The 20,265-nt window shown below is 44.6% G+C and overlaps 1 protein-coding gene across 1 annotated transcript; it reads left to right on the top strand.

Moving 5' to 3' along the window:
• The first annotated feature begins 1,477 nt into the window (after positions 1-1,477).
• Positions 1,478-19,186, top strand: LOC106911661 (5'-AMP-activated protein kinase subunit gamma-2-like). Its single transcript, XM_088012899.1, has 17 exons — positions 1,478-1,704; positions 2,081-2,138; positions 5,475-5,614; positions 5,755-5,855; positions 7,138-7,373; positions 9,943-10,000; positions 10,188-10,297; positions 10,435-10,516; positions 10,619-10,677; positions 10,989-11,034; positions 11,103-11,157; positions 11,274-11,400; positions 12,248-12,413; positions 12,487-12,524; positions 12,600-12,746; positions 12,847-12,940; positions 14,613-19,186. The coding sequence occupies exons 2-17, from the start codon at positions 2,091-2,093 to the stop codon at positions 15,038-15,040; spliced, it is 1,935 nt and encodes a 644-aa protein (XP_087869025.1). The 5' UTR covers positions 1,478-1,704; positions 2,081-2,090; the 3' UTR covers positions 15,041-19,186.
• Positions 19,187-20,265: the final 1,079 nt, after the last annotated feature.

Below are 20,265 nucleotides of genomic sequence, written 5' to 3'. Positions count from 1 at the left end.
AAACAAAATACAAACCACCAACAGTGCTATTTTGATACCTGAACCAATCAAATACACCTTGTAGTTCCTGAGAAATGGAACTCATTTTGGGGGAGTCATTTTTGAGAACTCCAGCTGTTGGAGTCAAAGCTGAAACTTTGACGTAAAAATTCCCTGGATGGAAAAGCATTATTGAGGATTTTTTTTAGGGGATATGAACTAAACTCTTACTCTCACCCTTAAAAACAGAGAATGTAATATTTGGAGCAGAAGAACCGACCTGGTACTGAACAACCTGCTGATCCTGTAAATGTGGAAATAGAAAATCTGACTTTAAAACCTTTCAGAGCCTTAAAACTGATGGAGAACAAGCAGGGAATGCAGCTGACAATGAACTGGATCTATGTGATAACTACTTCCTCTGTCTTTTTCTGTTTGATGTCTGACAAATTGTATGTATTTATATTTTTATTTTACTTTTTTATTATCTCATAATTTTATGTGTGCCTTAAACCTATAAGATATGACTTCTTCATGTACAGTACATACCTGCCACGTGATTCTGTATAATTGTCCAAAATGTTTAATAAAAACAAAACAAAACAGAGAGACGGCCATCTTTAACCGGGAGGAGCAGCTGAACTGAGCTGACCTGACCTGACCTGACCTGACCTGACCTGAACTGAACTGAACTGAACTGAACTGAACTGAACTGAACTGACCTGACCTGACCTGACCTGACCTGACCTGACCTGAACTGAACTGAACTGAACTGAACTGAACTGAACTGACCTGACCTGAACTGACCTGAACTTCTTTCATGGAAAACTTTGAATCAGACTCGGTTGTTTGTGCGACTGATCGTTGCCTCAAAACGCTGCAGGACAACAGGAAGTTGCCTTCAGTGGAACTTCCTGTTAAACACAAACCATGTGGAGGTTCGGCAGAATTGGACGGATTCATCACGGTTCTGAGTTCTGATCGGATCAGAACCTGCTCGTGGATCTACAGAACTCCAGGCCGGGTTGTGTTCTGCTCTGGGTTTCAGCCGTTCACCAGTTGCTGTGTTTGGACTGGTTCTGGTTCTGTTCCGTTTCTGACTCCTGAGAACTGCTACATTCTTGAGCTCCAGAATCGCCCCGATCTGAACCTATGGGTTCCAGCGGACCTGTTGGTTCTGATGCTGATCCTGGTTCTAGAATGACACCAGAACCTCCTTTCAGCTGTGAAACTGTGTAGATCAGAACCGGGTCATAACTGGTTTCTTCTACGACTGGACACACTGGGAGAACCGGTCCAGTTCTCAGACAGGTTGCCATGGAAACACGGTTACCAAGGGAGGAGGTGCGCGGAGCCAGCAGCAGAACCTGGAGTCAGCAGGCTCTCAGGTGAGCATCAGGGTAGTGGGCAGAACCCATCCAGAACCAGAACCTCTGCAGCCTGATTGGCTGGCAGTTTACATGTGAGAGGGCGGAGCTCCAGGTGAGGTAGAGGAACACACACCTGATAGGTAAGCTGTCTGCTTCAGGCTCGGTTCTGACCCAGTTGGGTCTGAGACGAGCTCTGAGACAGGACACACCTGGACCCAACTGGACCCACCAGAAACCAACCAGAACTAACTGAACCCAAACTGGACCCAACCGGAACCAACCAGAAACAAACTGGACCCAACCGGAACCAACCAGAAACAAACTGGACCCAACCGGAACCACTCCGTTCTAGCAGGTTGGTTTGACACCGGAGCAGTTCTGGGTCAGAACAGGAACTGCTATGGCTGGGTCCAGTGCAGGTGGTACCAGAACCGGCAGGGGGAAACTGTGGTTCTAATCCGTAGGTCAGCCGGTCCGTTTCCAGTCAGCAGCAGAACCGTCTCCGATCAGAACCAGACGGCTGAGCAGCCAGGTTGCCATGGCGACTAGAGGGCCAGTATGGCGGCGCTGCGGGCGGTTCTGACTCAGCTTGCTGACCCGGCGGTTCTGATCCATGGGAACCTGAGTCAGCAGATGTTAATCAGGACCTCCTGCAGAAACGCTGCTGGACCGTCAGAACGTCGCCATGGTAACCGGTAGGTCATGTGACCAGTGCCTGTCTGTCTTTGCAGGACCTTCAGCATGTCGTCCCTGGACCCAACTGGACCGGACAGGGACCGGCGCAAGAAGGTAACCATGACAACGGCGCTTCACAGGAAGCCGAGAGGAGACCCAGACCAAGACCAGAACCAGAATCATGTGACTTGAAGCGTAAACTTAGTTTAGCTGCAGTTCCAGCAGTGGGCAGCAGGGAGCAGGTTCCTCTGGGCCACCTGCTCAGGCTCGGTTCTACAGACCGGTTCGGACCGAACCCGACCGAATGGAGGACCTAATGCGTTCAGGGCCCTGATACAGTGTGGGACCTGATGCATTCAGGACTTGATGCGCTCAACTACATGATGCCATCAAGGATTAATATCCCTTCAGGGACATGAGGCGTTCAGGGACCATGACACGTTCAGGGACCTAATACACTGAGGAACACGATGCATTCAGGGACCATGATGCAGTTCAGGGCCCTGGTGCGTTCAGCTACATGATGCGTTCAGGGATCATGATGCTTTCAGTTACGTGGTGCGTTCAGGCCCCTGGTGCGTCAGCTTGTTTTCCGCCTGCAGACTGTCGTGTCCTTCCCTCCAGCAGGGGGAGCCTCTGAGCCGCTCAGTCTTTCCATAGATATAAGAGTATCTTATATTATAGACATAATATAAGAGTAGACCCCGCATTGGCCGCTCCGGTGCAGGAAACACGGCGGCCATCTTGGAGCGGTATACCCTCCTACTTTGCTCAACCAAAACAGCAGAAGATGCCTCAGCACTGAGGGATATTGTTGTTCTGGTCGATGGATTATTGATGTGAGGGCTCCACAGACAACGTTTCACCAGTAAGATGGACATATTATTGTGTATATATTGTGATTAGAATATTACTTTACTGTATTTATGTCCACCGGCGAGATACCAGCTAATATTAGCTACAGTGCTTGGTGTGATACGGGTTCAGCCCCGCTATGAAGGCTAACTGAGATTCTGTTAATATAAAGAAATTAATTATTCTCTAACATTGACTTAGATTATCTGACACAAGGGCCTATATTAGAAATGAAACAATGTAACACATATTATAAAACTTATATTATGTGTTATAACATTCACCAGCAAAGTTTACACAGGTGGTAAAGACTATTATTTATATTCTTTCACTCTGTCAAAGTAAGATACATCCTAAATCTTCCGTTTTTGTTTTGAAAGTTTCCTAAAGACACGATGTGAGGAAGAAGAGGGAGAAATCTATAAAGAGAGACGGATTCACTGCAGCACGGATGGATCTCACATCGGATTTTGGACTCAATCTCAGCTGCTGAATCTCTGAAGCTGGAAATCGGCCTACAGATAATATAAATTAGGCTGTACATGTTTATATGTACAGCCATATGAAAAAGTTTGGGCACCCCTATTAATCTTAATCATTTTTATTTCTAAATATTTGGGTGTTTGCAACAGCTATTTCAGTTTGATATATCTAATAACTGATGGACACAGTAATATTTCAGTATTGAAATGAGGTTTATTGTACTAACAGAAAATGTCCAATATGCATCAAAACAAACTTTGACAGGTGCAAAAATTTGGGTACCCTTATTTTTTTTATTTGAATACTCCTAACTACTTTTCACTGACTTACTGAAACACAACATTGGTTTAGTAACATTAAGCTTTGAACTTCATAGCCAGGTGTAGCCAATCATGACAAAAGGTATTTAATGTGGCCAAATGGAAGATGTTCTGCTATTTGAATCTCCTCCGATGAGAGGCATCATGGGCACCTCAAACAAAGATTGTTCAGCATAGTCGTTTAGGGGAAGGATAGAAAAAGTTGTCTGAGATTTCATCTGTCAGTTTCCACTGTGAGGAGCTCAGTAAGGAAATGGAAGACCACTGGGACAGGTCTGGTTAAGCCCAGAAGTGGCAGACCAAGAACAATGTCAGAGGCAGAGAAGAAGAGTGGTGAGAAGAGTCCAAGACAACCCACAGACCAGCTCCAAAGACCTGCAGCATCGTCTTGCTGCAGATGGTTTCACTTTGCACAAGGAGAAGCTGTATGTGAGAGCGATGTGACAGAAGCCTTTTCTGCAAGAACGCCACAAACAGCCGCTTGAGGTCTGCAAAAGCCAGCTTCATTTGGAATAAGGCCCTGTGGACTGATGAAACAAAGATTGGGTTGTTTGGTCATAAAAAAGGCCTTATGCATGGCGGCAAAACACAGCATTCCAAGAAAAACACTTGCTACCCACTGTAACATTTGGTGGAGGTTCCATGATGCTTTGGGCTGCGTGGCCAGTACTGGCTCTGGGAATCTTGTTAAAGTTGAGGGTCGCATGGATTCCACTCAATATCAACAGATTCTTGAAATTAATGTTCAAGAATCAGTTACACAGTTAAAGTTATGCTGGGGATGGATATTTCAGCAGGACGATGATCCAAATCTACTCAGGCATTCATGCAGAGGAACAATTACAATGTTCTGGATGGCCATCCCAGTCCAGACCTGAAGGTCATTGAGCGTCTGTGGGATGATTTGAAGGGGCTGTCCATGCTCGGCGGCCATCACACTTAACTGAACTGGAATTGTAAAGAGGAATGGTCAAAAATACCTTCATCAGGATCCAGGAACTCATTAAAAGCTACAGGAAGCGGCTAGACGCTGTTTGCAAAAGGAGGATCTACTAAATATTAATGCCACTTTTCTGTTGAGGTGCCCATATTTTTGCACCTGTCAAATTTTGTGTTAATGCATACTGCACTTTTTTTTTCAGTCCAATAAACCTCATTTCAATACTGAAATATTACTGTGTTCATAAATTATTAGATATATCAAACTGAAATAGCTGTTGCAAACACCCAAATATTTAGAAATAAAAATGATTAAGCTTAATAGGGGTGCCCAAACTTTTTCATATGACTGTACATATAAACATGTATCTAATATATATTATTCAGTATTAATCTGTTTTTATCTGTGTCAGTATTAATCATTATTTGTGTTTGTATATTTATATAAATATGTATTGATATTACTAAATAATTTATTAAATAATGTATTAAATAAATTATGAACGGCTGTGTGCTTTGTAATATGCTCTTCATACATCGATATCAGAATATTCCATTCCTATTCTATTGTTATAGCCACTAAGCATATTTAAATATGATGAACTATGTATTAAAAACATACTTAAAAAATACAATTATTTATAAATGTAGCTTTGATAGATGTTTGAATATGGTTTCCAGTAACAAAAAGTGTGTTATGATCGATTAAATCCGCTGATACGTCATTGTGCTGCTAAACACATAACGCTGAGTGGAGCGGTGGACCGCTCCAAGATGGCCGCCCTAATCAGCTACAATAGGCGAGAACGGTCCATGAGGGTCTATTCTTATATTATGTCTATGGTTCTTTCAGCGGGTTCCCTTGAACTGGACCTCCGGTCCACGCTCCGCCCCGAACAGAACCTCCAGCTTCAAGATTAGTCCGACTCCTCCCAGAACCGTCTTCCCCGACCCGACTGGACTACAAGACTCCCCACCCAAGGCTCCACGCAGGTACCTCACTAGAACCAGAACCCACTTGGTCCAGATAGTTGAGTCAGAACCGACCTGAGGATCTCAGGTTCTCCTGGTGTTCAGAATATTCAGCAGGTTCTGGTTTGGTTCTGGTCCAATCGGACCCGTTTGTGTTTCAGGCTGAGCTTCAGTGGGATCTTCAGGTCCTCCAGGGAGTGGAACCAGCAACCCGTGGCGACCCACAAGCTGATTGGACGGAACCACAGAGACAAGGCCCAAGGTGAGACTGCTGCCCCCTGCTGGCCAGAGGTGACATCACAGCCCATCCAGGACCAGAACCAAAAGCTCCTGGTTCCAGAACCAGCAGTATTTGTCCTGCTGGTTCTGGTTCTTATCAGGCAGGAAGTGGCTTCTTCTTCTTCTTTTTATTTGATAGTGAATCTCCTCTTGTCGCAACAGCTGTTCTGGTTCTGGTCTGGCCTGTTGGTTCCCTCTGGAGAGCCATAGTACTGGGAGGAAGACAACAACCAGCCTCTCTCCAGAGGGTCAGAACCGGGTTGGGTTCTGATGGATTCAGATAGGTTTAAAGGTCAGGGAGCTCCTCAAGGCAGAGGGACAACTGCTAGTTAGCTAGTTAACTGGTTAGCTAGTTGGCTAGTTTGCTCATCTGATTAACCTGGTTCTGATTCCGGTTCTGTTTCCAGCTGATGACATGAGGAGAATGGAGCAGTTATTCATTGCCGAATCGGGCCAAACCGGGCCACATGGCCTGTGGAAACAGTGTTTCCAGGGCTCTCAGGACGAATGTCCAATTTAACCCAGTCAGAACTTTCCTCTGTAACAGCAGCTAAGGATTATGGGTAATGAAGTTCTGGTATGAGCAGCAGGAAGAAGCAGCTGAGTGTTTTCAGGTTCCTGTGTGTGTGTGCGTGTGTGTGTGTGTATGTGTGTGTGTGTGTGTGTGTGTGTGTGTGTGTGTGTGCGCGCGCGCGCGCGTGTGTGTGTGTGTGTGTTGCTAATCTCCAGCAGTGCGATGGAGGCATTATGGGACCTTCTGACCTTTGCTTTCTGTGTCTCAGTAACCATGCCAACAGTTGCTTAATGGGTCGTTAGAGAGAGAAGAGCATCACTGCACTAAAGGTAGAGCGGCTGGCTGCACGACCCGGACCAGAACCCGGACCAGCTGGACCAGAACAGATTTAATAATGTTTGGTAGACTCGGCTGAATCAGCAGAGGTCCATTCTGCCCTGAGGTCCAGGTTTGGTTCTGATTGTTCTGGCGGCTCGGCTCATTTCTCAAAGCCTCTAAGTGGACCTGGGGAAAGGATTTTAGCCCAGAATGTTCTGTCTGGTTTTGGTGTTGACGACTAAGAAGAAGAAAGGTTGTGTCCATATTAGTGGGAAGTTTAGTGGAAGGAAAAACTGGGCACATTTCTGTCTCTTGAAGGAATCTGTGTTCAGTGAAACTCGTCAACATTTTCTGGCTGCAGCAGATCTTCAGAGCATCCTGCAGGAGGTGCCAGTTCCTCATGTTGGTTTGTTGTTGTCCCCCTCCCCCCCAGCCCACAGCCAGTTCCCCCCCTCTCCTCCAGCCCTGTCCTCCCACAGGCAGGTGGGTGGTTTCCACCTGGAGACGTACCTGACGGAGCCGCGGCGTCCGGAGGCCAGCAGGCGGCGCTCTTACTCCTCCCCTCCTGACGCCACTCACCTGGCGACCTCCACCTGCAGCCGGCCGCCCTCTCAGGCCCCGCCCCCTCAGGCTCTGCCTCCACCTGCCTTTGCCCACACCTGGAGCCAGGTGAGTAGCTGAGGTGTTCGCTGCGGTGGAACAGCTTCCTGTCTGTACAGGAAGTCCTTGCTTCTGGCAGGGAGTGGAGTGATAATCCATCTGGCTCTAAACAGTCCCTGTAAATGTTAAACTGTATAGATTTTATTCAGCATGTCAGCCAGCCCACTCACAACAGGGGGCACACCGTTGACCTGGTCATGACCTCTGGTCTGACCTCTGGGTGACCTGGTTATGTCTGACCATCGCTGTGTGTTTCTTAATGTCTCTGATTTGATTCAGTGTGAGGCTGTTAGAGGCGCCACCTGAGGTTAGGGTTATTTTATTACCCATAATCCCCCTGTTATCTTAGCTGCTTCCTGTGATGCAATGGTCAGCCAATTTTTCAACAAACTGAAATCTAACCTGGACCATTTAGCTCCATTAGTTTAAATTTTTTTTAATAAACAACTATGCCCTAAAAATGAAAACTCAAAAGAATGGCAGGAAAGCAGAGAGATGGAAGAAAAACAAACTAATTGACTACCAAACAATGTGAACAGCCTCACATATACAACTCTGCTGTCCCAAAATTCAAGAAATTAATATTTCGCCAAAATAATTAAGTGTTTTTAATAATTACAGTATCCAATTTACCACTTTTAAGCAAAATTTTATTAATATTAATAAACCTTTTCTGTTCCCGTGGACAAACTTCACCCACACTGAGTGACACTCAGCAGAAGAGGGGAAAATATAAATACTGTCTGCATGACTCATTTATCTTGACTTTAATCATCGGGTCAGTTTGATCCTGAACAGTATATGTGTCTCAATTTCAATTATAAAGATCACCCATTGAAAAAAAGTAACATAAAACGATTTACAAGAGATCAATTTCAAGGAAATTATTGCTTTTTGTCTAGGTTTTTTTCAGTGGTCATAAAAAATGTAAATTAAATTTTTTTATGTCCAAATGAGTAAAAGAGTAAGTTATCATCATTACTTCTTTATTTGTGAGAAATAAAAATAAAAAAAACATAATTGTACAAATATTAATTGAAATTAGTATTGGAGTTAATAATCAGATACAAGGAGGATTTTTTTGGTTTCTGACACCATTACATGATTAAACCCTCCCAGGTCAAATTGACTCACAAACATTATTGCTGTACCTCCGAAACGAACATGACAGGAGGGTTAAAGGAAAGTTACAAAACCATCTCTAAACATTTAGCACAGCTGGGTTCTGTAGTTTCTATGACCAGAGAAGATGAAGTTCTGTTCTGTTCAGGTTCTGTCAGCTGGGCCCACCCGGACTATTCATTAGAAACGTTATGCTTTTATTTTTATCGCCTTCACCGGAAGTTAGATCAGCTTTTTATTTTGACGGAACGAAGATACTTTTACCGAGAGAGGCAAGCCTTTTTCGAAACTAGCCGAACTTTGCCGAGAGCAGGCGGAGGTGTCAGACCGCTTACCGGGCTGAACGGGCTCTTCCATCCGGACTTAGACCCAAGATGGAACCCTGAAAACCTGCTCCATCTCCGAATAAAAGCCCTGAGGACTCTCGCGGAAAGAAGCCGCTCGGAGCAGTTTATGAACGGAGCCTGACCGATAGGTGCTAGCTGTGGGCTCATCGGTTTCCAGATTCCCCTTGAAAAGTCTACCATTTTAGCTGAAAAACCGTCATTATCTATTTTGCTGAACACCCTGGAGAGTCAGACCGGGTGACGTCAGAGCGGACCCGGTTCTGAAAGCATCGGCTGCGGTTTCATCACCGAACCACCGGTAAACACCGAGACGGGATTACCTGGTGACCAGATGATGCACAACACCAGGATGCTGTCTATGATGCTGCGTACTACCACACAGGTACCGCTGGGCAACTGGTCAGTTAGTGGTGGTTATCTGGTCAGACTGGTGGTTAACTGGTAAGTTAGTGGTTGTCCTGGTAACTAATGGGGAACTCTGGTGGTCAGTAGGTCCAGGCTACAGAACTAACTGTTTCCACTGAAAGGAAAACCTCGTCCTTCGACTCTGCTGTGGAGCAGCTGACAGGGTTCCTCCAGTTCAACGGTCAAATAATCCCTGAACTGTGACCCCAAATCCTGCCGGCACTGACAAGGAAGCTTCATGAATGCAGAGAGAAGGAGGGAGTTCAGATTTAAAGGGCAGCAGCAAAAGCGAAGGAGGCGGATTAGCAGAGCTAGCTGATGGAGGCATCCTGCACATGTTGCTGTGGAGTGAGATACTGAGCTACTAGCAGGTCATAGCAACCATGAGATCATCAAACATCAGCTGTCTTCAGTCAGAGGCTTCTTCAGATTCGTTGCCACACTGACTGCTACTGGAGATACTTCCAGCTCGCCTCTTTAATGATACTGGGCAATGGGGGGAGGTGGGGGAGGGCGTTCAGAGGACGGCAGGGGGCGCAGGCGGAACTTTTTTATTCAAGGGGGGGCGCTGGCCCAAAAAAAGGTTGAGAAGCACTGATTTAAAGTTTCCCTTGGGATGAAGAAACTAGCAGGAAGTGATGCAGGCGGAGTCATAAAGATGGTTTATGGGGAAGATGCCTCACTCTGTCTGTGTTTTCCTGCAGGTGGAGGTCCCTGGCAGCATGTCGGAGCAGCCGGATCAGATGGACCCCGGAGATGCCGGTAAGGTTCCTCTAATCCCTCGCCTCTCCGTTGGGTCGGCAGGTTCTGCAGCCAGGTGGGATGTTGTCATGGCAACAGGTGGCTCAGAAGCAGAACCAGCTGACTAGAGAGTTGAAAGGACAGCACCAGTAATGATAATCTGGGCAACAGGATCGGTTCTGACCCGTGAATCTGTTCTGTGGTCCAGGGTCCGAGGAGCCGGAGAGAGACATCTACATGCGCTTCATGAAGTGCCACAAGTGCTACGACATCGTCCCCACCAGCTCCAAACTGGTGGTGTTTGACACAACGCTGCAGGTGAGAGACCAGAACCACGTTGGGTTCTGATGGGTTCTGTTGCAACAGCAGCTGTCTTCATTGCTGAGCTTGGTTTTAATCTGCCTCATAATTCCTTTCTGGGTCGGCCCGGTTCTGGTCGGGCATTGTCGTTGCAGGTGAAGAAGGCCTTCTTCGCGCTGGTGGCTAACGGGGTGAGAGCGGCTCCTCTGTGGGAGAGCAAGAAGCAAAGCTTTGTGGGTAAGAGTACCTGGCTTCCTGTTGAACCTTCACAATAAAAGCCTGACACATGTCTCACCTGATGAAGATGATGACGATGGTAACAGGCGGTTTTTGTTCCAGGGATGTTGACCATCACAGACTTCATCAACATCCTGACCAGATACTATAAATCCCCCATGGTAACACACACACACACACACACAGACCTATCTCTGTGTTTGAACAGGTGTTTTGTTGTCATAGCAACAGCTTATTTGACACATAAAAATCGTGCTCTGATTGGTTGTTGGAGCTGCAGGTATCAGGATTAAACTGCTGAAGGTTTCTGTGGAACCTGAAACCAGACGGGTTCTGCTGAGCTCTGAGTCACTTGACCTCTGACCCCTCCATCTCTCTGAACCTCTGTGAGGCGTCAGCTGCCCTGCATCATTGCTGCCGTCTCAGTGTGTTTCTTTCCAGGTGTGTCTCTCAGGTGTGTGTGTGTGTCCAGGTGCAGATCTATGAGCTGGAGGAGCATAAGATCGAGACGTGGAGAGGTAAGAGCCGACCGACCCGAAGCATCTGGAAAAGCCCTGACAGTAACGTCTGCCCTCCATGTTCACAGAGCTGTACCTGCAGGAGACCTTCAAACCTCTGGTGCACATCTCACCTGATGCCAGGTAGATTCCCCAGGTCATCCAGAGAACATGGAGGTTCTGCTGGACCATTGGTCAGACCAGAGTTCCTCCTGAAGGCAGAACAGCAGCTGCTGATTCTCTCTCCCCCCACCCCCCAGTGTGTTCGAAGCAGTCCACTCCCTGATAAAGAACAAGATCCACCGGCTTCCTGTCATCGATCCGATCAGCGGCAATGCTCTCTACATCCTGACTCACAAGCGGATCCTGAAGTTCCTGCAGCTCTTTGTGAGTCTGGGAGCGAGTTAGGGGGAACGAGTTAGGGGTGAGAACTTTTCAACCCAAGACGTTCAGAGAGATGATGGAAGAGGCTTTCAGGGTCACACGACACTGTCAGACTCTTGGGCGACACCTGCAGTGCATGTGAAGGGCAGGGCAGGGTATCCAGCTGCTGACCACACTAGGCACTACCCTATGCCTCTGTATGTAGGAAGGTTCTGAACAGGCTACTGTTGGGGTCCAGTTGGCAGAGAGACGGTTCTTTTGGCTACCAGCTCCCTGCGGCGCTGCTGCTTGGTTGTTCTGTCTTCAGTGCTTCCAGTTATCCTTCTGGTCAACCTCCAGTTTCAGAAGGTTCTACCAGAGTTCCTCTAAGTTCTGCACCTCTACCTCGTTGCTGCTACACAGCACCTTTTTGTCGATACACCACACCTTGCTAACGGTACACGACACTTTTTTGTCAGTGCTGTGCATCTTGCTGCCGCATGGTTTCCCTCAGTGTTTCATAAGCCTGGCGGGCCACTAGACTTTACTTGTGCCCCCACCAGGCTTAGCATTGCTTATTTACTTAAGTGTTTTTAAAATGTTTGCATTTGTTAAGACTTTATTGTTGTTGGTAAAGTGTAACACATGATTATCAAGTGACATTTTCAAATTTCCTGTCAACTTTAAACATTTTTTAACTGAAAAACACAACAGGCCGCTGGATGAATGACTGCCTTAGCAGGTTTTCTGGAGGAAACCTTGCTGTCAGTGGACTGTGCCTCATTGTCCCCAGCTATGTCTTCCTCTCTTGTGGAGATTGACTTTACTCCTTCAGGGCTTGTCTCCTGACCTGTACCCCCTACTGCCTCAGGTGTGTGAGATGCACATGCCAGCCTTCATGAAGCAGACACTGGAGGAACTTGGAGTGGGAACGTACTCCAACATTGCCTACATCCACCCCGACACACCGCTCATCATGGCCCTGTCTGTGTTCACACAGCGCCGGGTCTCTGCGCTGCCCGTTGTGGATCATAGCGGTAAGCAGCTGTCGTCCCGTTAAACGTAGATTTCTGAGAGATTCTGATGAGCTGGGATCCTGTCTGCCTGCAGGGAAGGTGGTGGACATCTACTCCAAGTTTGACGTGATTGTGAGTATTTTTGTCCTCTGCTGGTTCTGAAGAAGTTGTCAGATTTCTGATGGATGGACTGCGGTGTTTGTGCAGAACCTGGCAGCTGAGAAGACCTACAATAATCTGGATGTGACGGTCACCCAGGCTCTAAGACACAGATCGCAGTACTTTGAAGGCGTCATGAAGTGCAACAAGCTGGAAACACTGGAGACCATCGTGGACCGGATCGTGAAAGCTGAGGTACCTGGATACAGAAGGTGTCAAAAAGTTTCAAAGGTTTTATTGTAGAAGGTGCTGCAAAAGCCCAAATCTAGTTGATTTTGAGTCTTTGTGTTTGCAGGTCCACAGGCTGGTCGTGGTTGACGATGAGTCTCATATCATTGGCATCGTGTCGTTGTCGGACATTTTGCAGGCGCTGGTTCTGATGCCTGCTGGTACGAACTTTATTTACTGTCTCTTCAGGCCTTCAGCCTGTCAGTACATCCTTCAGGAACTAGTGATCCGGGTTTCTGTCTGCAGAACTTCTCAGTAGAGACAGGGTTTCCCCCAGTGCATTATAAGCCTGGCAGCCCTCCATGCTTTACTAGCCCCCCTGCCAGGCTGAGCATTGCTTGGTTTTGATTTTAGAAAAATTAATAATAAAAAAAGGTTGTTTGTTTTTTTTTGTTGTTTTTTCTTTAACTAATTTAATCTGCTTTGAAAGCGTCTCTGTTGCTCTGATCATTTCACTGGCAGAGCAAATTTATTCCTAAAAGATAAGTTTATAGTTTATCCATTTAAAGCTGGAGAGCGGACCAACCTCACAGCTGGCGGCTCTGCGCGTTGCCTCTGAATGAGCTTTGAAGTTTGCCTCAGCGCAGACCGCCGCCTCCTTTCACTCAAACTGGACTCAGGCTGACCTGTATATCTGTGAGGAATTATGATTCTTTGGAGAACTTCACATCAAGGTAAGAGTTTAAGCCCGCCGCGTTAGCTCTGGTTGTGCAGCTCTACGTGAACCACAGGAATAACTTGTAGTCGCTTTCAGAGGTGCGTTGTGAATGATTTATATTTGTGAACAAAGAATTATATGTGACATTTCCATCTCACCTCGCTGCCCAGCATGTGGCGCTGTCTGCCCTGTAAAGTTCATGTTTGTGTTCCTGGTTGGCCGCAGCGTTAGCGGCTAACGAACCAGCGCTAACTTCATCATGCAGGTTGAGGTGAGGAGCTTTCACCTCACCTCACATCGTAGTCACGCATCACGCTGGTTTTACATTATTTTATTATTAGTAGTATTATTTTTCCGGCTACAAGATGCCTCAAACTGTATCAAATGCTTTGTCCACTTAGAGTTAATGCGGAAGATATCTGAGAAACTCGTCCCATAAACTCGACCGACCAGAATAGTTTCTGTGATTCTTAGTAAAAATTCAACAGACACAAAATGAAAGAGCTACTAAAGCCACATTAGCAGCATTGAATTAAATCTCCTGTTTGTTGTTCAGTGCAGAGGATTTAATTTATCCTGCAGGGCCGGTCCAAGGCTGTATGAGGCCTGGAGCAGAATCTGACTCAGGGGCCCCATCAGCAGCTCTAACAGCTTCTGTGTTGGATTTAATCTGAGAGAGGAGGAGGAGTTTAACTGGCCAACATGAAAACAATCAGTTATAATTCAGTTTATTTGTATTTGTGAACAAACGGCTCAAACTCAAAGATTAAACTCATAGCATCAGATTGTTGCTATGGTAACAACAAATGTTACATTCACATATCTGTGGTCTGTCTTAAAATATCAGCATTTATGGCCCCCGAGTCCCTGGGAGCCTTAAGGAGCTGCTGACTTTATTTGGATTAAACAGAAGTGCAAATAATTGATATTCATTTTAATGTATTTTTTGATTTGTTGTTTTTAAACAACAAATATAGTTGTGGGTTTAAACATCGTTTCACTGGAGATGTTTTCCTGTAACATATAATTACACAGTAATATTTTTACATTTCCTGTCAATTTAACATCTTTATACCAAACATGGTGGAGCGCCTGGCTGACGGGTTCACTGGGGGAAACCCTGCAGCAGAACCAGAACCAACTGGGCCTTCATCCTTGTGTCTCTGTGTTTCCAGGACTGGGGCGGAAGGAGTCCATCACCTCCCAACCAGAATCCCTGAACCCAGCGGAACCAGAACCAGCAGCTCCAAATGGGTCAGACCAGGACCCGGTTCTGGAGCTGGAGGCAGAAAGCATCCCGGGACCGGCAGGCAAGCCAGAGACAGAAACCGAAACAGATCACAATCAGGACCAAAACCAGAACCAGGAAAAGAACCAAGACCAGGAGCAAGACCAGGACCAGGATCAGGACCAAGACCAGGACCAGAACCAGGACCAGGACCAAGACCAGGACCAGAACCACAACCAGAACCAAGACCAGGTACCAGAAACTGAACTGGACCTGGATCCCCAAGGAGCCACAGAGGAAGCTCCTGAGAGCGGCCAGCAGGGGGAGCCAGAGGAGGGGAAAGAAGAGATGACAGCGGTGGAGGAGGGGAAGTGACATCATCACAGTGCTTCCCCTTGGACTCTGATGAACCACAGAAGAAGAATCAGGACAGGTTGGACAGTGATTGGACTGCTGCTTAGGTGGGCGGAGCCAGACTAACATACTGGGGCCAATCAGAGGAAGGTTCTGGTTCTGGCTGCTGGGCTCTGGAGGAGCTTAGGGAAGTTTGGTTGCCATGGCAACGACTCTGTCCTCTACCCCCTCCTGGTGGAAGTTTGTCACTGCAGCCTCATAACAGCCATGAAGCTCAACCAGAACCAGAACCGGGTCACCCTGAACATCTGGACTTTCTGATGGTGGAGAAACATTTGAATGAGCCAATCACTATTGAGCTGCTGCATCATTTCCTGTTTCACTGACGTAGCCAATCACATGTCGTTACTTTGGTGGAAAATTACTTTATTCTGGAAAGTGTCGTTTCTATTTCCTGCTGTACTGTAAGGGGGCGGAGCCCCAGACAGTTTGGACCAATCAGATGAGAGAATATTTAACTTTGTATGTTCATATTTTACTGTTCCCATAGAGACGGAGAAATGTAGTATTTAACAGCTGTGACGTAGTCATGGTGCGTCTGTGTCATCACAGTTTCCATGGCGATATGTAGTGAGTCGCTTTGCTGCTGCTGTGAAAATGAATTAAAACTGCTGATGTGAGATCTGCCAATCTGGTTTTACTGGTCCAACTGGGGACCTTTATGGAAGGACGGCCGCATGTGTGGCATCCAACTGGTTTAACTGGAACATGGAGGAATTTCAGGTAGCGATTTTCCCCTTTGCTATGCAGCATAGCAGTAAATTAATACCTACATTTCCAAGTTTCATTGAGTTATTGGAATTATTCCACCGCGGCTATGGATGACATGTAGAAGTATACGCTAATCTTTTACATATGCAAAATTTTTGTACGTAAAAAATAACATGCAAGGGGTCTATGTAAATCTGATTAAGTCAGTGTCTCGCCAGCTATGAACCTCACTGCACGTCATTGGTCTAACTGGTTCCCTCCCTGCTCCAAAATGGCCAAATGGACCCAGAACCAGACAGAACCTTGTTAACACATGTTGAGGTGAATGCAGTCACCTGGACGGGTCCATCAGCGGCAGAACCCAAGTCCACCTGGCTGCAGCAAACAAAGGGGTGGGGATGGACCACTGTCAGTCTCGTACCTTATTTGGAAATTGGACCATTGCACTCCAGAAGTGAAGGGGGCGCTATTTCTTTTATTATCCGCTTTTTATTTTCTTTTGAAATCTGTGATATAGCTTCATCTTTAGAAAGGAGTTTCACTCTCAGCATGTATTTTAAATTTATTTACTTCAGCGCAGCTTACAATTCACTTAGTTGCATCTTTTTGGGTCTACTACTGCCTCTAGTGGTGTGGGTGGTAACAACTAACATAACACTAAAAGAAAATAGCACAAAGTCTTTATTATTTACTATTAATTCCAACATTAGTGGCACCATAAAAAATTAATTCTCTGAGACCATAATTTTTTATTTTCTGAGTGATGTAGTGCTAATTAAATGACATAAACAAGACCTTTTTACGTTATAAATAATATCTATATATCTATGTCAATTATAGGAAGAACAAAATAAATAAGAGCAACAAGGAAAACATACATTGTTGTGCTCACATGACCCAGGTTAGTTTAGTCAGATATTTGAAAAAAATATATTTTGTGTATATTTTATTCAAATTTGGTGCTTTATCCATCTTTATTTATCTGTTTTGTCCTATTCTCAAAAATCACTGAACATTAGCTCTTAGCTCATATGTTGCATAAATCTAATGTTTACAATCTCTGAAGTCCATTTCTTTATGCAAAATCAATCTAATCAACAAAAGAGTAGAAATATTAGTCAAGAGAACAAAGTGCAGTGCATTAAAACTATTCTTATGAGTACATTTTCCCAAAAAAGTCACTAAGGTAAATGTAAACAGTACCACCCACTTTTGAACATAGATAACAGAGTTAGTAGCCTGTTCTTGTTAACAGGCTCAACGTGATATATTAACATTAGCTAGTCATCTTTTAGCTAACATTACCTGCATCCAACAGCTTTAATCAACTCACTCAGCAGTTTGGGGGGAAAACTCTGCAAAGTTCTTTGCGTTTTGCTGGTTTGCTGCCATGACTGTAACACACCTGAGCAGCTCTGCACAGCAGCAGGAGGTGCACAGGTGTAAAAAGGAGCGGGAGTCTTACCGCTCATGCTGCGTTTAAAGTCGGCTCGGAAAAACACGTTACGATATGTTAACAATGGATTACGCAGTTGTAGCTGCTGAAAAAAGTGCAGGAAGCAGAGGGCTCTGATACGGGAAATGCGGCAGCCCCTGCTGCATCAAACTGAGATAGGACTATCAGAAAGTGGGTCACTCTGATGTAAAAATGGAAAGAAATTGCTTCCAGTTCAGGGGGCCAGGGCTGACTCTGTGGGCGGGCAATGCCCCCCAATGTCCGGCCCATGCCGCCGGGCCTGCCAGGAATGACCCAAACAGGTTGGCCATCAAGAGAAACTGGAACCACCTTGAGGTCATTTAGAGCAACCCAAAATTATCAAATGCCTATCCGGACATAGAAGCTGCCATAAGCGTTGCTATAAAATTCAAATATCCTGCACCAGAAGTCGAGAAGCTTAGGGCAAGAGCAAAACAGATGACCCAAAGTCCGATCGTCTAATTTACATTTGTCGCATTTTGGTGAGACGCAGGGAAATAGCTTATTAAGTTTAGCTTTAGAAAAGTGCAGCCGATGGATAACTTTGAATTGAATAAGTTGCAGTCTAGAATTAATAGAACAGGTTTTGATTCTCGACAGACTCAAATCCCATTGCTCATCCGAAATCTCACCTAGTGTATCAGAAGCCCAGGCCTCTTTCATATGCCTAGTAGATGGGGATCAACTGAAAAGATTAACGAACTGAGAAATTAGCTTTTTAGAGATAGGGGGCTTTTTTATAAGCTCATAGAAACTATGCTGCACTGGTATGGTTCCATAGTGGGGGAAGGGCTGTTTGACAAAATTCCGAGCTTGCAAGCACCTGAAAAAATGGCTAGAAGGAAGACCGAATTTTGATTGGAGTTGCGTGAAGGAAGCAAAGTGATTATTAATGTATAAATCCTTAACAGCAGCTATGCTCTCATTTAACCAGTGCTTAAAAACTACATCCATATTGCCTGGCTTAAAATGCTGACTTCTGACAAATCGGAGCATAGACTGAAAAACCAGGGAGATTCAGGACATTCTTAATCTGCTTCAAAATCATGAATGAATGTTTTTGTATAAAATTACCCTTCAGCAACTGAAAAGACAAAGAAAGATTGGAAAACAATACTGCAGCTAAGGAGGAAGTAGTAAGTTCTAAGGACGCAAGGTTTTCATTCAACGGCCATTTGGGTAACAGCGAGTCAACCACCTCACCTCTCAAATAGAGATGAGTCCAGAAAAGCCAGGATCTGGCATAACAACGCCCAGTAATAATATTGAAAAACAGGAAGGCCTAGACCCCCCTCAGCAGGTTTCTGTAGGTGAGACTTTGAGACTTTGATATTCGAGGATGTTTACTGGCCCCGACAAAAGGGATTATAATGGAATCTATCATCTTAAAAAAGGAAGCAGTGAGGCAAATGGGTATATATTTACCTCACTGGGTATATATAATAAATAATGTTTTCTTCAATAGCTTCCAAGTCATCTGACCTATTGTTAGAGATTTTTTGGTATTATCATTTTGTTATTACTTTAGTTCATATTCAGTCTAATGTTAATCAATAGTTAATCAACATTCAGTATTATTGTGATTTTCAGTTTAAAGTGTTCTCTTCCTTCTGTGTGTATGAACTGACCTGGAGGCCCCATCTGCCTGTTCGTCTTCCTGTGAAACAGTTATCTGTGTTTCCCAGACTTTAAATTATGTTTCCACAGGTGCCTCCTTATCAACCGGAATACTCCCTACCTTAGAAACTGTCTGTGTGCAGTAATATTTTCTCTCTGCTGTCTTCCTTACCTAACCTCCCTATTTTTACTTGATAATAAAAGACAAGCTGTAACCAAAGGTCTTCAGACGCTCAGTGAACGGCTTGGAGGAGCAGTTTGCTGAGACGTCTCCTTTTGCAAAAGCTTGGTCATAAAATTCATATACGTTGTCTGTGGTTCTTTTAATGAAGGTTCGAAAGGAAAAATACCCATCACCTATTTACTCAGAATCACTTTGAAATCTTTCTACTAGTCTGTATAGGTGAGCCACAGTCATTTGTTTTCCATTTTAAGTCATTTTCTTTTTTCTTTTTTTTAACTTTTTTTGGTCAAAATTTAGGGTTTTTCTTCAATAGCTTCCAGGTCATGTGACCTATTAACTCAAAATCGGTGAAATTATTCAACTACACTATATAGATGAGGCATATTTTTATTCCATTTTGACCCCTTTTTATTTTTTTAACCAAATTTATATTTAAAAAATATTTTTAAAAAATTTTCATAAAATGTATTACCTCAGGCAATCATCACATTTGTAACCTGTAATGTTCAATTACATAAAATTCTAGAACAGGATCTATTTCATTACATGTTCACTTACCTGAAATATGTTAAATACAACAAATATTAAAGTGTGATCTGTTTCATAAAATGTACTTGTCACCTTTATTGTTTAATTACACATTAAATGTTTAAAGATGGGCTTTTTCATCTGGTTTGTGTCATGATGTGGCGGTGGACGAACTTTATGTGGATGTTATTTTTAATTAAATAAATAAAGCAAAACAAATCCAAAAACCCAGCGTCCTGACAGTTTGCTTGTTGTATGATTATATAATTGTTTACTTTAATCACATAAAATATTTATTTAAAAATATAATCTTTCATTACAGTGTTATTACCTGAAATATTTTAAATATCAAATTTTTACTTTAAATGTGATTCGTTTCTTCACCTGTTTAAGTGAAGTGCTTGAATCAAACGTTTCTTGAATGTTTCCCACATGAAATTATTAAATGAGACAAAACAGCCACTTCCCACTGTACACATATTTCATCACAAATGGTTTAGACACTTTATGGAGCTCTAGGTGCTGAGCTCCTCTCCAGCCTCTGGAACTGTTTTCATCATTTACCTCTTCTGGGGTAAATAATGAAAACAGTCTCTGTAATCCGTTGATGGTTTTGCTGTATCGCCTCTTTAATTAACGCGCATGTTGTGGCGTTTACCTCAGTGACCC

Source organism: Poecilia mexicana, unplaced genomic scaffold (genome assembly GCF_051168715.1).
Source record: "Poecilia mexicana isolate PSO_F unplaced genomic scaffold, ASM5116871v1 scaffold_15, whole genome shotgun sequence".
In the NCBI taxonomy this organism is placed as follows: Eukaryota; Metazoa; Chordata; class Actinopteri; order Cyprinodontiformes; family Poeciliidae; genus Poecilia; species Poecilia mexicana.
This window is presented reverse-complemented; position numbering and strand designations above follow the sequence as displayed.

What these genes read in the sequence shown, in the direction of transcription:
- LOC106911661 (XM_088012899.1), top strand. Translation starts at nt 2,091, where the DNA reads ATGTCGTCCCTGGACCCAACTGGACCGGACAGGGACCGGCGCAAGAAG. An exon ending in TGAAGTTCCTGCAGCTCTTT is followed by an intron (nt 11,401 to 12,247) that starts GTGAGTCTGGGA and finishes CTACTGCCTCAG; the next exon opens with GTGTGTGAGATGCACATGCC. An exon ending in GCTGGTTCTGATGCCTGCTG is followed by an intron (nt 12,941 to 14,612) that starts GTACGAACTTTA and finishes CTGTGTTTCCAG; the next exon opens with GACTGGGGCGGAAGGAGTCC.